Source organism: Callithrix jacchus, chromosome 1 (genome assembly GCF_049354715.1).
Source record: "Callithrix jacchus isolate 240 chromosome 1, calJac240_pri, whole genome shotgun sequence".
Taxonomy (NCBI): Eukaryota; Metazoa; Chordata; class Mammalia; order Primates; family Cebidae; genus Callithrix; species Callithrix jacchus.
In genome coordinates this window covers 149,309,129-149,326,159 of record NC_133502.1, presented here as the reverse complement: position 1 = coordinate 149,326,159, position 17,031 = coordinate 149,309,129, and the positions used below count along the sequence as shown (strand labels likewise).

The 17,031-nt window shown below is 36.0% G+C and overlaps 1 protein-coding gene across 3 annotated transcripts in view; it reads right to left on the bottom strand.

Moving 5' to 3' along the window:
• PLPPR1 (phospholipid phosphatase related 1) overlaps positions 1–17,031 on the bottom strand; it is a 359,335-nt gene that overhangs the window by 155,586 nt on the left and 186,718 nt on the right. For all 3 annotated transcript variants that reach the window (XM_035253096.3, XM_009000342.5, XM_054258389.2), the window contains exon 2: positions 7,676–7,783. In XM_035253096.3, the coding sequence (XP_035108987.1) occupies positions 7,676–7,738 (63 nt within the window). In that variant the 5' untranslated portion in view covers positions 7,739–7,783. The remainder of the gene's footprint in view (positions 1–7,675; positions 7,784–17,031) is intronic.

Sequence of the window (17,031 nt, the reverse complement as noted above, 5' to 3'; positions counted from 1 at the left end):
CCATTTTCTTAGTCCACCCTTCTTTTCTCTTCTTTGTGATGATTCATTTTAACAGGGGACTTGATCCCAAATATTCTACTTGTAGAGTCTCAGTGCTGAAGAACAGAGGAACCCTCACTCAATTGGAAGGACATCTAAAGACAGTGGTAAAGGGTGACAGAAATGACAGTTCATTTTAGAACTTAACACTGGTATTTCAATACCATGAAAAGCAGACATCTGAATGCATGTATTATCCTTGTTCTAATATTGCATCACTAGTCAAATGATGTTTAAGTGAGAAAATGCATGCAAAAGTACTTTATATTTGTCATTCCAATTTAAAAGACGCTCAAACATTTTTATTTGTTTGAAACCTTATTCAGTAACCACCTTAATATGTGTTATAAAAATATTTAAGCCCAGCAATGTCACATTTCTAGGGATTAAACTATGCAGACTCCATTTCTTTGTGTCAAGGGTGTGTGTGGTGGGGGGTAGGTTATTTTTCATCTTTGTTGTTTTATACTGGGTAGAAGCTGTTGTTTTTCATTATTTTCATGTTAACATTTATTAATCACCCACCTCTTGGCAAACACTTTCAAGTACATTGCCTCATTTTTCCCCCAAAAAGTTTCCATAAGGAAGTCATTTTTATTTCCATTTCACAGATGAAGCAATTGGGGTCCAAAGAACTTTCCCATGTTTATACTAGCAATAAATGGAAGAGCCAGGACTCAAACCCTGTGCTTTTGACAACAAATTATTTTCTCTTCTCACTTCATTCTATTTAAGGACAAAATTATGATACTTTAATAAGAACTTCTCTAAATAAGTAAAAGAGACTTTATAAAACTTTATGTTACTTAAATATAAAAATATTACTTTAAATTTATATTACTTAAATGCAAAAATCTAAGTCTCAGAAACAGTGCTCAGCCCTGTTTCTGAGACTTAGATTCAAAAGGGTAAAAAGCAAAGCCAAGACACTCGTCTTTCAAAACCTGAGGCACAGAAAACAAGGAGGCAATGAAATGGTATTCAGTGTCCAGAGGTGATGATGTAGAATTCCTGAAGTTCTGGCCCCAGAGAAAGACACTTGAAATCATCAAGTTCTTGCTGAACTTCATGATATTATTTATCTGCAGACTGCCATTTATAACAATCACCTGCTAGGTTTGAGCAGAGAAAAATGAGTTGTCAAAAATAGGCAATAAAAATTCCAAGTATGCACAGCCATCAAAATGATAAAACTGTCAGATCTGTACATATCAAACAACAATTGCATTCATTCTGTCCAATTCCTGGTACTTACTATTGTCTGCTATGGTAACTAAGCTCCACTTAGACTTGCTTTTAGCACAAATATATATAAAAGAGACTTGACTGAGTTACTAATGGTTTCACAGAAAACAAGGTGAAACTGTCTTGAGAGGAATTCACTGATGTCTGGGAAGATCTGTCAAACAGGACATCTCAGCCTTAAGCATTTTGGAAAATATGTCCGGTATTAGCTGTGAGAAGCCACGAGAGACCTCAAGAAGTTTACATTCCTGTTTTTCAGATGTTTCACTCACCAATTACAATGTGTTTTTCTCAGAGAAGTCCTTTTTATGAAAAGAGCCTCAAGCATGAGAGGTGTTGCTGAAATGACAGTGAAAAAAAGGAAAGAGGGAGAAAACGGGAAGAGAGAAAGAGTATCAAGTGGAATGGGAGAGGAGGAAGAAGGAAGGCAGAAGGAAGGGAAAAAGAAAGAGGACTAAGAATGAAAAACACAGACTATTTGCATTTTTATCACTATTTTTAATTTGTTCGGTATGTTTAAATACCTTTATTCTAACAAAAAGTAATGTCGTGAGTTTAAGGAGAAAAAATAATGAGGATGAGAAAATAGATGTCCTCATGTTCATTTAAAGATTGTCAATTTTCTCCTTTTCCTACTCCCTCTGACTTCTCTAGCTTTTGTCTGGCTCAGCATTGTTTCAGCTTGCTGTGATAGAACCGGAGCAGTGAAGAGCTACGACCCATTGGCCAGAAATATCATTGTACACTTGAAATTTTAGTGATTCTGTCTGATAAGTGATAGAAAAGTTTATATTCTGGCCCTTAAGATCGTTATCTTATTTTTAAGGGCTCTGGCCAGGACTACAACCGGGAGATGTACAAAAGAGAAATTTTTCTGAATATCTATTATTCAAGCATTTGGTTTTCAGAACTGCCTGCCATGTCCATTACATATACTTCTCCATCCATTCTGCTTTCCTCTCAGTTAATCCTCTCCATTTCAGCTTTTCCCTGGAGGTCCTCTCCTAATCTACAAACTATTCTCTGTCCAGTGGCGTCTTAACTTTTCCTTTTGGTCTATAAGGAACTCAAGGACTGCCAGGGGCAATGCTGCTCCTGACTTGTGGTCCCCATAAGACCTTTTCTGTTGCCTGCGGCATTGTCAGGCAGCTTCTCTACCACCATTTCAGCCTTCTGGGTGAGTCCCAGTCAGGGTCCTCAGTCAGTCATCAGCAACTTTGAATTGTAGAGGCTGCATGGCATCTATTCTCCTCACCAGCTGCCATAGATAAACAAAGCATCCCCATCAAAACTCTGCTCTTACAATTAAAATCACCAAGAAAATGCACATCAGCATTCCACTATGAGCAGCGTATATGTCTCATTCCCACCCTGTTTCTGTCACACACATTTCAAGCATGGCCCAACAGTCCTGGCTCTACGAAGAACTTAGTGAGATCCAAGTTACAGAAGAGTAGTTACAATGTAAAGCATCCAAAAGGGCAAAAGACATAATGCCTGGGGGGAAAAGGTAGTAACTGAGTAAGTGTTTGTGGAATGAATAAATGCATTCATGAAACAAAAATGGCGTGAAAACATTCCACTGCAAATATCTACAATGGTATCCCTCTCTCCTTCCCTTCCAATTCACAGGTAAACTGAAAGTGTTCCATATAATCCTCCTGCTAGTACAGGAAGACTACAAGAAAAGATCAGCTTTGACTCTATGTGTGAGACTTTCCAAGTTTGGTTGCTAAATATAGAAGTTAAACCCTAGGGAAACAAACATTTATGCAAAATCCCTCCAAAGTGATACTCTCAACACCTAAGATCTACATGAACCTTACAGAAGAAGTAAGCTCTGCTAAACTGAAGCTAGACAAAAAACACAAATATAAGGAAACACTCCACCATGAGCTAAAGACATCAGTCACAACACACAGTTGGATCAGAATGGCAATGATTTCAGATAATGGGACCAGCTGAAAACATATAATTACATTTAATGTAACTAAAGACAAAAGAAACAAAACTATAAGTAAAGAAAATGAGGCTATAAAAATAGATTTTAAAAACACATATAGAATTTCTGGAAATTAGAAAACAGCAACAAGATGGGCTAAGAGATGGAGTAGAAGAATGAGAAGATACAAAAAGATGCTATGGAAAAAAATATTGGAAGCAGCAATGGCTGAGAGTTTTACAGAATTAGTGACAAACATGACTGTTAATATTCAAGATACACAATAAGTCCTAGCTAGTATAAATCAACACCTAGACATATTATATTGAAATTTCAAAGCACCAAAGAGGGGGTATTTAACTTCTTAAATCATGACAAGATTGGAGGGTCAAACAAGGTTGGAGGGTCAACCAACTGCCAATCAGAAAATCTTAAAATCTACCTATAACCTGGAAGCTTTCCCCTTCGAGTTATTCCTTGTTTCTGGACCAAACCAATGCATATCTTAAATGTACTTGATTAATGTCTCATGTCTCCCTAAAATGTATGAAACCAAGCTTCACCCTGAGCACCTTGAGCACATGTTCTCAGGGTCTCCTGGCTGTGTCACAGGGCATGGCCACGCATTTAGTTCAGAAAAGATCTCTTCAGAGTTTGACTCTCTGCATTGACAGTACAAGACTTGCTGAAAGGATTGCTAAAGGATAAACTTCATGAGGAAATTAAAGAAGGAGAGAAATAGTAAGAAAAGAAACTGATGAATACAGGTAAATTCAAAGAAGCCCAACTGAAAAAAAAGTGAAAAATTTAAGGAAAATATAAAAATGAAGGATGACGTACGCTCAAAGTAGCCAAAGAACGGTCATTGATCGTTTAAGAGAATGATGGAGACATGGCTGAACTGTAGTTTGTGCTGTCAGGTATATATATTTAACATTTAAAAGTCATTTTAAAAATAGAAATATAATCTCTGATTTATAACCAATAAAGGAAGGAAATGGGGGATTAAAACAAATTATCAAAATTAGATGATGGTAGAGAGCAAGAAAAAAGTAAAAGTCCACATTTATTCATAATTCAATAGTAAACATTTAAAATTTGTTGCTGTTGTTTGAGACAGAGTTTTGCTCTTGTTGCCCAGGCTGAAGAGCAATGGTGTGATCTTAGCTCACCACTGCCTCTGCCTCCCAGGTTCAAGTGATTCTCCTGCTTCAGCCTACCAAGTAGCTGGCATTACAGGCATGCACTACCACATCTGGCTAATTTTATATTTTTAGTAGAGACGGTATTTCTCCCTATTGGTTAGGCTGGTCCTGAACTCCTGACCTAAGATGATCCACCCACCTCAGCCTCCCAAAGTGCTGGGATTACAGGTGTGAGCCATCACACCCAGTCTGAAGTATTTTTCTGTAAAGTCGTCAACAATGCAATGATGTTCTCTACCACTGCCTCTATCCAACATTACAGGGGAGGTCTTAACCAAAGCAATAACACAAGGCAAAAAAGTAAAAACACGACAATTGGGAAAGAAGAAATAAATCTGCTGCCACTTAAAGACGATGTAATTGTCTGAAAAACACTACAGGCTATATGGCATACGCATAAACTAATAAAGGTTTTTAAAATTTCTTCAAAGAAATTAATATACAATATCAAGGTTGCTTCTATAATGCAGCAGAAAACAACTGGCAAATATAACTATCCCCTAGCAATTCTACTGCTATGTGTCAATCTAAGAGCGCTCTTGCATGTATGCGCACAGAGACAAAAATAAGAATATTTTCTGCAAAAACATTTATGATAGTGAAAGAGCATATTAAGTAAACAAATGCATGAAATCGTTCCTCAGTATATATATTTGCACAATAGAATAAATAGCAACAATTAAAATGAATGAACTGCCAATATAGATAAATCTCAGAAACATAATGTTGAATGAAAGGGCAAGTTGCAAAAGAAGGATCTGGCATAGCATCATTTCCATAAAATTTTCCTAAAATGTTATTTATGAATACATACATATGTAGGAAAACATAAAACATGCATGGAAATCATGCAGGGAAAAGAAGCCCCAAACTTCATACGTATAATGGCTTCTGGCTTCAGGACAATAGGATTTGGGCCATATCTGTAACATTTTGCTTTTCTTGACAAAAAGATTTGAAGCAGATATGGAAAACACTTAAGATTTTTGTCTTGGTAGTAGGTGCAGGGATGTCTTATTTTCTGTGCTTAAATTCTTTCATAATTAAAAAACAGTAAAAAGATATTCATTGGTCAAGTTGACACTTTTTTTAACCAAGTTTTCTGATATCCTTGTTGAAGTACCTAGAATAATGCAGGTAAACACTAAGTGTTTGATGAGTGAAATACATGAGAATCATGAAAGCCACTTTGAGATTCACCTCCTTCCCCCTCAATTTCTTCTGTATTCTACTTCCTTTCCCTTTTTCCTGACTGTTTCTGAGAGAGGTCACTGATACATCCTAAACTTCCATGCAAAATAAGAACAACAATACAACAAGAAAAAGAACAAACCATCTTTCTTCTCCCAGATTTGTAGACTTCTATTTATGTTTGTGTCAGGGTAAGCTACAGAAGAACTAATTTATCTCCCTTGTTGCTGCTCCACTGGCCAAGCTCATCATTCACACATTAGAGAGCTGAAAATCTTCAGAGACTACAGCTTCCAGCAATAAATTAAACGTCTCACTTTGAGGGTTGCTTCCTACTTGATTCTTAAGAAAATTTAAAATAAAATTGCCACAGGGAGGATAAAGATGATGATGGATGACTTATTCCCCAACTTCCCCAGCCTACTTAAAAGAATTATTTTTCATATAACAAAAGAGAAAGCAAACACTGAAAAAGGTACTAGTATACCTTTTAACCTTTTTGCATGAGCAGGAAAAATGATTTTTTCCCTTTATCACAATTTCAGTATGAAGAACAGTAACCAAAAACCACAATATATATATATATATATATATATATATATATATATATATAATTATCATTATTGCCTGAATGGAGTTATTTTGGCATTGTATAGCAAGTTAAATGCAGAGTATTAAGAATATGTGTTTCTTGTTGAGAGATGAGTTCTTTGTTTACCCTTTCAGAGATTTAGCTTAAATTGAGTCTATATGTACCTTCGTTTGTATTAACATATCTGCACCAGCTTTCTCTCCTATCTTTACATGATTCTGCAATACAAACAGGTTCTCAAATATCACCAGAAAATAAACCATTATGAAATATTTGTTCATCTAAAAGTACCAAGCAATGTCTGTAAGGTGAAACTCAATGATCAGCCAAACACCCATATATTTGGCCAAAAATCAGACTGTTCAAAATTATCTAACTATATAAACAGGTAAAGTTATTTCAAGTTGGAGAACATAAATGTTGTAGTCTAAATGATTCACAGGCTTTGTATAAACAACACATGTACTGAAAGTACATTTTTGTTAATGTAGGTAGTGGTTTAACCCAACTTTGTTTTTCTATGGATAACAAAGTGGATCAACACACCTTTCTCCCACAGTCAGCCAAAAAGATGCCATAACATAGAATATGCTACAGCTCACTCCTGGGATGTAGGCTATCTTGCAGTTTCCCAGACAGGAAATTCAGGATGCTTACTTTTCAACTCTTTACACTGTCATATTTTAGGTATAAGCTTTAGGATATAAAAAAAAATCCACTAGACACCCTATCTTCTTGATAAGGCAGATACAATATTATCGCTGGCAAATCAACATCTTATTTTAAGATAACCTGGAAAGCAGTTTTTTTCCCAAATTTCCTAAAATTTTATGTCTCAGTCTCCTCTATAGCAATATATAGAGAGAGGTAATTTAACCAAAGGACTTAAGGTAATTTAACCAAAGATATGCTGGAAAAACTGCTGTCACAAAGTTAGAGCAACTAAACAAAGTAATCCAGGAAAGAAGAAATCACACATTGCACAAGCTCCCAATACCCCTCTAAAGGAGAATGTCCAGTGGAGATAGTAAACTCTAAGATCATTTTTCCTTATTTGGGCTCTAAGGCAAAAGACCATGAACTAACCTAATCTGTAAAATGCCTGGTTTATTGACTTCCGGAAACAGGATATTGATTTTTTAATAAACAATTAAAATGCTTCATTCTCTTTCATAGTTAGCATTCACATCACTGTTGAAAATAGGAGAAATATAATAAAACACCTATCGTACCCAAAGGTGAAGTTTAAAAACATTCTTACTCTATAACTTCCTATTTAAGGAAGTTATTAAACATTTCGAAAAAACATTTTGTATAGTTTATTAATTCTTTACCATTTGTGCTATCAAAATTGAATTATCAACCATAAAATTAAATAATTTTATAACACAATCTAAGTTATCAGAATAAAAACTGCTACTACTATTTCAGTTTGTCCATAAAGGTTAAAAATCCACATACCTCAACAAATATAAAACACGGGATGATGGAATAACTTCGTTGAGTGTTGTTTCCTACAGCCATTTCTCACACCATAGAGCAAGATTGCACCGTCTAAAACTGTCCAGGCTGAAATAGAAATAGGTTGCAGGGTATAAGAACCATATATTGAGAAGTCCCTTAGGTTCTTACATAAAAATATCAGCTACCTTCTAGAGAAGCAGGTTGTGTACAAAAGCAAAATCGTGATTTACAACACAGTCAAGTCAGACTAATAAACATTCCAATGTAAAGCAAATAATATATACTTGCCATGAATAGTTTTACATTCCAAATAAACAGGTCAGAAGCCCCTTGTGCACTCAGCAGGTGGAACGGAATTCTAATTGCCTGGTACTGCATAGTGCCTTACCCCAGTAGACTGCTCTGATGCCATAACACACAATTTCTAATATAAAACATTTGTTACTGTCCATCCTGCATGAATCTCTCTTACCTGTGCCTAATCCTCGCCATTTGCAACCTAGGAAATTGTCTGCCTATGCTCCGGCCTCTCCCTTTGAAACTGACATTTAGTACCAAGATGCTAATCCCTGACTTCCTTCCTTCACCATTATTTGCCCTTGCTCCCTTGAATACACAACCATGAACAACTTTGGGTTAAGATGTCTCTGATCTGTTCACTGGTTTCCCTCAGCCCCGTGTATGACCCAAACACAAAGCATTAAAGCCATAACACATTTCATTTAGCTTATAAGACATTCACTGAATTTACAAGAATGATTTAGCTGGGCAATAGCAGACTGTAATCAAATATTTTATTAGAACATATCTGCTTGCTTTGAACTGAAAATATTCTTGTATTAGGAGATCAATTAGTTTTGGTTCCTCTTAATACAATGAAGTGTTTAAGCTTTAATAAAATTTCTAGTCCAGAGTTTTAAAAATCCTACATCTTTTACTCTCTAGCCAAAGCAATACTGCACATTTCAGATATCTGCTCTTAGAGTTATTATTTTTCATTTGTTCTGTTCCTTTGTCATCCCTACCAACAGTTCTTGTAGATTTTGATTACAGTATGAAAGGCAACATAGGAACTACTAGTCTATTTGAATGCCAAGCTGTACATTTTTAAAGGTCAGACATTAATGTTAATGTCTTCATTTCTATCCTTCCTAAGTTTCTTCCTGCCCTTTTCCAGAATGAAACTTTAAAATACGTATCCTTCCCTTTTGAGATATCAATTCCTCATTTGTCAATAAAAATTTTAATATTATATGCTTTATAAATCCATACCAATCATAGTATTTAAATTAACTTTTAGGCAACTTAATTTTTTTCAACTAAAATTGGATATTATCTGTTATAAAATAATACCCATACTACATCTGTTATTTCACCATTCTATTCTATAATAAGAAAGGACTCTATATGTAGAAAACACTGAATTCATTGGACAATTGTGTATTATTTTAATTTTGCCCTTGCTTAACCCAAATGCCTTAGAATTTACTTAGTATTTATGATATAAATGAACTTTCCTGTTAGCATCAACCAAATGCAGTGCTGTATATCTGAAGGGAAAATTAAATATTAATCATGTTCAAGAAGGCAGAAGCACCAGAAAAAGCAAAGGCACCAGACACCTAGTGTTCTAGATGGCTTCTCCATGCAATTAATAAAGAATAACCACAACGTGGAGAATATAAGACAAGCTTTAGGATATGAAATTCACATTTTCATTCTTCTGGTCCAAAATGTAACCTAGCTTTTTATATGTATACGGCTTACACACACACACACACACACACACACACACACACAGAGAGAGAGAGAGAGAGAGAGAGAGAGAGAGAGAGAGATGGGGGAGTAACTATAGTGAGGTATATTTTAAATATACCAATTCACTCACTTTAAGTGTACAATTCAATATTTTAAATAAACTTGCCAAATTGTGCAACTTTCCATAAAATAGTTTTAGAACTTTTTAATCACCCCTAAAAGAATGATCAAGTCCATTTACTGTTAATTCCCACCATCAACAACTCCTTCAACATATCCCAAAGCCAGGTAATCTAATTTCTGACTCTTCAGATTTGCCTTTTCTGGATATTTTAAATAAAAAGAATAATATAACACATGACCTCTTATTTCTGCATTCCTTCACTTAGCATAACGTTTTTGAGATTCATTCACGTTGTAGCACATTCCATCATTTTTTCCTTTTAATTGCCAAATACATTCCATTGTATGGCAATTGCACTTTTTCCAGCTGGTAGAAATTTAGATTGTTTTGAATTTTTGGCTATATCCAATATTTGGTTGTATCTAATTATGAAAAATCATATTAATAACATATATATATAATTCTTTGTGTGGATTTATGTTTTCTTTTCTTTTTTTTTGAGATGGAATTTCACTCTTGTTGCCCAGGCTGTAGTACAATGGCATGATCTCGGTCACTGAAATCTCCACCTTCTGGGTGTAAGCGATTCTCCTGCTTCAGCCTCCCAAGTAGCTGGGATTGCAGGCACATGCCACCACGCCCAGCTAATTTTTGTATTTTTAGTAGAGATGGGTCTTCTCCATGTTAGGCAGGTTGGTCTCAAACTCCTGACCTCAGGTGATCCACCCGCCTTGGCCTCCCAAATGCTGGGATTACAGGCGTAAGCCACCATGCCCAGCCTATATTTTCATTTCTGACAGATAGACACCTAAGAGAATTGCTGGGTCATACATTAAATTATGTTTAATTTTTTAAGAGAACTACTAAAATGTTTTCCAAAGTAGTTGTGTCATTTTATAGTCCCACCAGTAATGTATGAGGGTTAATTTTATTTTTTCCATCTTTTTTATTGAGGTAAAATTCACGCAACACAACATTAACCATCTTAAAGAATAGTCTGGGGAGGGATAACTTTAGGAGAAATACCTAATACAGGTGAAGGAGGGATGGAGGCAGCAAATCACGATGGCATGTGCATACCTATGTAACAATCCTGCAAGATCTGCACATGTACCCAGAACTTAAAGTATAAAAAAAAATACAATTCAGTGACATTGAGAACCTTCACAATGTTATACAATCACCAAAAGCAAGCCCTGTTCTCTTTAAGCTACCTCCCACTTCTTTTTCTTTAATTGACCGAGTTATATATATTTATGAGGTATAATATGGTGTTTTGATGTATGTTTACAATATAAAATGATTAAATCAGGATCATTAACAAATACATCATCTCATATACTTATTTTTACCACAAAAACATTTAAAGTCCAATTTTGTAGGAATTTTGAAATACAGAATGTAACATTTATTATAATCACCATTCTGTGCAATAAATCATTAAAGCTTATTTTTCCTAACTGAAACTTTGAACCCTTCAATCAACTTCTCCCCTTTCTCCATCCATCTCCCCCTTCCAGCTACTGGTAACCATCATTCCACTCACTATTTCTATGATTTCAACTTTTCAAAATTCCACATGTAAGTGAAATTATGTAGTGTTTGTCTTTCTGTTCCTAGCCTATTTTACTTAGCATGATACTCTCCAGGTTCATCCATGTTGTTTATTTCCCCCCTTTTTTTAAGGCCAAATAGTATTCCTTTACAATATTACATATATCTATATATGTGTGTTTGTGTGTATATGTAGTTTCAATATCTTGGCTATTGTGAATAATGCTGCAATGAACAGAGAGGATGCAGATATATTTTTGGCATACTGATTTCAATTCCTTTGGATATATACTCAGAAGTGGGATTACTGGATAATATAAATTCTATATTTAGTTTTCTGAGGAGCCTCCATACTGTTTTCCAGAATGAATATATTAATTAACATTCCCATCAACAGTGCACAAGCATTTTTTTCTCCATACCCTCACTGACAATTATCTTTCATCTTTTTTATAATAGCCATTCTAACAAGTATGAAGTAATATCTCATTGTGATTTTCATTTGTATTTCCCTGATGATCTGTGATGAGTATATACATACACATGTATCTATCTGTTGGCCATTTGTATGTCCTCTTTTGAGAGCGTCTGTGTAGGTTCTTTGCCCATTTTTTAGATTGGGTTGTTTTATTGCTATTGAGTTTTTTGAGTTCTTTATATATTTTAAATATTAGCCCCCATCCGATTTATGTTTGAAAATAGTTTCTCCCAATCAACAGGTTGTCTCTTAACGCTTCTGTTTCCTTTGTGGTGCAGAGCTTTTCTGTTCGATGTAATCCCATTTATATTTTGCTGTGCTTGTGCTTTTGGGGTCATATCTAAAAACACCTTTTTCCAGACCAGTGTTGTGAAGCATTTCCCCTGTTTTCTTCTAGTAGTTTTACAGTGTCACGTCTTATGTTTAAGTATTTAATCCACTTTAATTTTTGTTTATGGTGTGAAATAAGAGTCCAATTTCATTCTCTGCTTGTGTAGATCCAGTTTTCCCACATCATTTATTGAAGAGACTATTCTTTCTACGCTAGTTCTTTCTTGGCACCTCTGTGGAAAATCAATTGACCACAAATATATGGGCTTATTTCTGGGGTCTCTACACTGTTTCATTGGTCAAAATGTCTATGTTTTACGCCAGGAGTATGTTATTTTTGCTCACTATAGCTTTGTAATAGATTTTAAAGTTAGGTAGTGTAATGCCTTCAATTTTATTCTTTTTTGTCTCGATTCCTTTGACTATTTGAGATCTTTTGTGGTTCCATATAAATTTTAGAATTGTTTTTATTTTGATAGGGATTTCACTGAATGTACAGACTTCTTTGGGTAGTATGGACATTATTTTAAATTTCTTAACTGTTTTAGTTCAGGGTTTTCTAGAGGGACATAATCAAGCAGAATTAATGGAACATATATATATGTGTATGTGTGTGTGTGTATATATATATGAGTTTATTAAGTATTAACTCACAAGATCACAAGGTCCCACAATAGGCTGTTTACAGGCTGAGGAGCAAGGAGAGCCGGTCTGAGTTCCAAAACCGAAGAACTTGGAGTCTAATGTTCCCGGGCAGGAAGTATCCCACATGGGAAAAAGATACAGGCTGGGAGCCTAGGCCAGTCTAACCTTTTCAAGTTTTTCTGCCTGCTTTAGATTCGCTGGCAGCTGATTAGATGGTGCCCATCCAGATTAAGGGTGGGTTTGCCTTCCCCAGCCCACTGACTCAAATGTTAATATCCTTTAGCAATGACCTCACATACATACCCAGGATTAATATTTTGCATCCTTCAATCAAGTTTACACTCAGCATTAATTATCACAACTCCATCCCTTGTCAATGTAAACCCATACACATCTCCTGAGATTATGCATAATCTTCAAATAAAGATAATAATAAGGTCATAATTATGTCTAACATAATGCAACTATCCTTCATACAACAGGAAACGCACCAATCCCCAACCCAAATTGTATAAAGTTAACAATACTGAAATGATGATATGAAGAAATCTCATGTTACATTATAAAAAAGGAAACAAAATGAAGATATTTTCTTAGTACAAGTGTATACGTGCACAAACATGTTTTTAACAAAAGAAGGAATATTCATGGCTATTACAGTCCTCATTTCTGTAGCTGGTCACATGGTCGTAGCTGGTATTGATGATGATCTTCTTCTACTACCCATTCGGTATTCCCTTTGCCTTCAGCAAGCACCTTAGCAGGTTGTGTTATTTTTCCTGTGGAGTGATTCAAACCTTTTCTCCTGAAGGGTCTGGGCCATTTGTAGTGGATTGAGGTGTTATAGTTTCCCACTGACCTTAATCACAGGGCATGGTAATACTAAGAGACACCCTAATGGATTTCCTGTATTCCATGGATTAGGTTGTTGAGTTTCCCATTGACCTTAATCACAGGGCAAGGCAATACTAAGAGACACCCTAATGGATCTCATGCATTCCATACATGCTCTTCCTTACCTCCATTGTGGAGTAGCAGATTGATTTCATTTTGACAGTCCAGGTCAATCACCCAGCCAATACTGTAACTCCCTTCTTAGCCTGTTGACTTAAAGGTAGGAGAAGCCCAAAGTGTCCAAGTGACAATCTTAACTTCTGGTTTAATGGGGTCCTTGTGTCTCCTGGTGGCAGTGTTCCTCCCTCTGGAACTAAGACCTCTAGGCTAGCAGAACATAATGTCACAGGAACAGGAAGCAAAAATTTTGCTAGTGGATTGCTAGGGGTGATGGTGAGGGCTCAGTATTGGTGGTGCCACTTCTACTTCTACCCCTTGATTGCTGGACCCATGAATCCTGTCTAGGGGACAAACAGTACCATATATTGGATGCTGATTCAGAGCATACATGGCCTTCTGGAGAACTCTGCCCCAGTTCTGCAAAGTATTGTCACCAAATTGTCATTGTAATTGTGACTCTGAAAGGCCATTCCACCATTCTATTAATCCAGCTGCTTCAGGATGATGGGGAACATAGTAAAAGCAGTGAATTCCATGGGCATAAGCCCAGTGCTGCACTTCTTTAGCCACAAAACAAGTGCCTTGGTCAGAGGCAATGCTGTGTGGAATACCATGATGGTGCATAAGGCATTCCATAAGTCCACAGATGGTAGTCTTAGCAGAAGCATTACATGCAGGATAGGCAAACCCATATCCAGAGTGTGTGTCTATTTCAGTGAGGACAAACCTCTGCCCTTTCCATGATGGAAGAGGCCCAATATAATCAACCTGCCACCAGGTAGATAGCTGATCACCCCAAGGAACAATGACACATCCAGGGCTCAGTGTTGGTCTCTGCTGCTGGCAAGTTGGGCACTCAGCAGTGCCAGTATCCAGGTCAGCCTTGGTAAGTGGAAGTTAATGTTGCTGACTCCATGTGTAACCTCCATCCCTGCCACCATGGCCACTCTGTTCATGGGCCCATTGGGCAATGATAGGGGTGGCTAGGGAAAGAGGCTGACTAGTATCCACAGGTCATAGGTCATCATATCCACTCGATCTTAAAATCCTCTTCTGCTGAGGTCACTCGTTGGTGAGCACTCACATGGGATACAAATATTTTCACAGTTTTTGACCACTCAAAGAGGTCTATCAACATTAATGATGTATTTTATATTTATATTTTACTATTTAGCCATTTTTACTTAGAAATTTTCCTTGTTAAACTTTAATTTCAAAGATCATTTAATACAGATACTGATTACCTTACTATTCTTATACCAATCCAAATTTTCAAAAGCAATTTACAATGTAAAAAATACAAATCAATGTCAAAATAAAGTTAATATTGGGAATTATTAGAAAAGACTAACAATAGAAATTATATAAATTATACAACTTAATAGAAAACTGGATATAGTCGATTTAAAGAAGAAATATGGATGACTAACATAAAAACATTTACAACCTCATTAATAGGTTATAAAAACTAAAATAATATTTTTTTGTTTCACACCCATGAAATTGGAAAAAGGTGAAACTCACAGGTTGGTCATATGGAGCAGCAAATGCTCTTTTACACAGGTGAAAGAAGTGCTATTTGGAACAACTATTTTGAAGGATTATTCAGCAAAATCTAGTATGGTGCAAGATTCTCATTCATTTCACCACAGCAAACAACAACAAACACCTTTAGTAAAACTCTAACCATACAAAACATACATTAGTTTTGTTTCTATACACTAACAATTAACTATCTAAAAAAGAAATGATGAAAACAAGCCAATTCACAATAGCATTGAAAAGAATACAATACTTAAGAATAAATTTAACTAAAGAGGCAAAATATCTGCATATTGAAACCAGCACATGTTGATGAAAGAAATTGAAGATGACACCAAAAAAAAAGGCATCCCATGTTCATGGATTGTAATAATTAGTATTGTTTAAATGCCCAGACTACACTAAGCGATCTACGGATTCAATGCAATTCCTATCAAAATTCCAATGGCATTTTTCACAGAAATAGAAAAAAATGTCCTAAAATTTCTATGGAACCAAAAAAGACCCCAAATCACCAAAGTAATCTTGAACAAAAGTACAAAGCTGGAGGCATCAAACTTCCTGATTTCAAAATATATTACAAAATTACAGTAATTAAAAACTTTTTTTGCTGAGACTGTTTTTCACTTGTTTTGAAGATATTTGTAATTTTCCACTGAAGCATTTGTATGATGGTTGTTCTATGATCATTTTCAAATAATTTTAATATCTATGTTATCCTGGCATTGGTGTCTTTTGATTATGTTTTCATAATTAGTTTATTTTTGATTCTTGGTATGAAATGTGATTCTTTATTAAAACCTTAGGACATTATAAAGCTCAGAATTTTCTTTTGATCTTGTGTTTAATGTAACTCCCCTGACACTGCTCAAGTGGGTGGAGGAGGAATGTCACTTTGTTACTGTGTGTGTGAAGTCTAGGTTCTCCACTTGGCCTCCCATAATACACGGTTAGGGAGGGGCCCTTGTTATTGCTTGGCAGAGGTGTAGTTCAACATTCCCACTGGACCTCCACTGATACCACCTTGGTGGAGACAGAGGTACTTCATTACTGCCCCTAGGTGGCCTCACAGATACTGCAAGAAGTTGGCATTGTTTTGGTAGTGAAATTTCTGACTTCATATTAGGCGTCCTCTGATACCATCCCAGTGAGGAATGGGAAGGAATGCCTCATTACTGTCTGTTGGAGTAGGAATCCTGGTTTCCCACATATTCTCTCTTAATGTCATAGGAGGGAAGATACTCAGTGGTCATCAAGAAATAAAGTTCTGGCTTCACTTGGCCTTCTCTGTCCTGACCTCAGCAAGAGTGTTGGGAGCTTTCTTACATCCTGGCAAGGGTGGATATCTAAGCACTCAAGTCAGTCTTTTCTAGCAGAGGTGGAGGTAGGGCCTCAGTTTTTTTCTGTGGTGTTTCACTGGGGTCAAGAGGGTTTTTATCTAAAAGTTGTCTGGCTTGTCAGGCTACCCTTTTCCAGGCCCTTTAGCTAGAACAGGCAGGCTTTTCTTGGGGTATTAATTTGTCTGCTTTTATTACATTTGTGGCTGCCAGCTTCTCCAATATCAGTTCTGAGATACTTGAGGCAAAAAGAAAATTCTGAGAACTCACTACTGTGTTGTTTCTTGTGTTCTAAAATCCTTAGCCAGTCTGACTTTTCCTCCAAGCTTTCTACTTGCACTTAGTGAAAGGAATAGGGAAAAGTATGTCTTACTTTATCTTCTCAAAGCAAAAGTCATCACAACTCTTTTTGAAGAACTACCACATATGGCAACCACCAAGATTCTCATTTAGTCCAGCCTTGCTGTGTTCTCATGAATTTGTATTTCTTGATGACTAAGGTTTCAAATTACCAGAACAAGCCACATAATTTATTCATTTGCTTATCCTTAAATCATGTCAGGTATTCCAT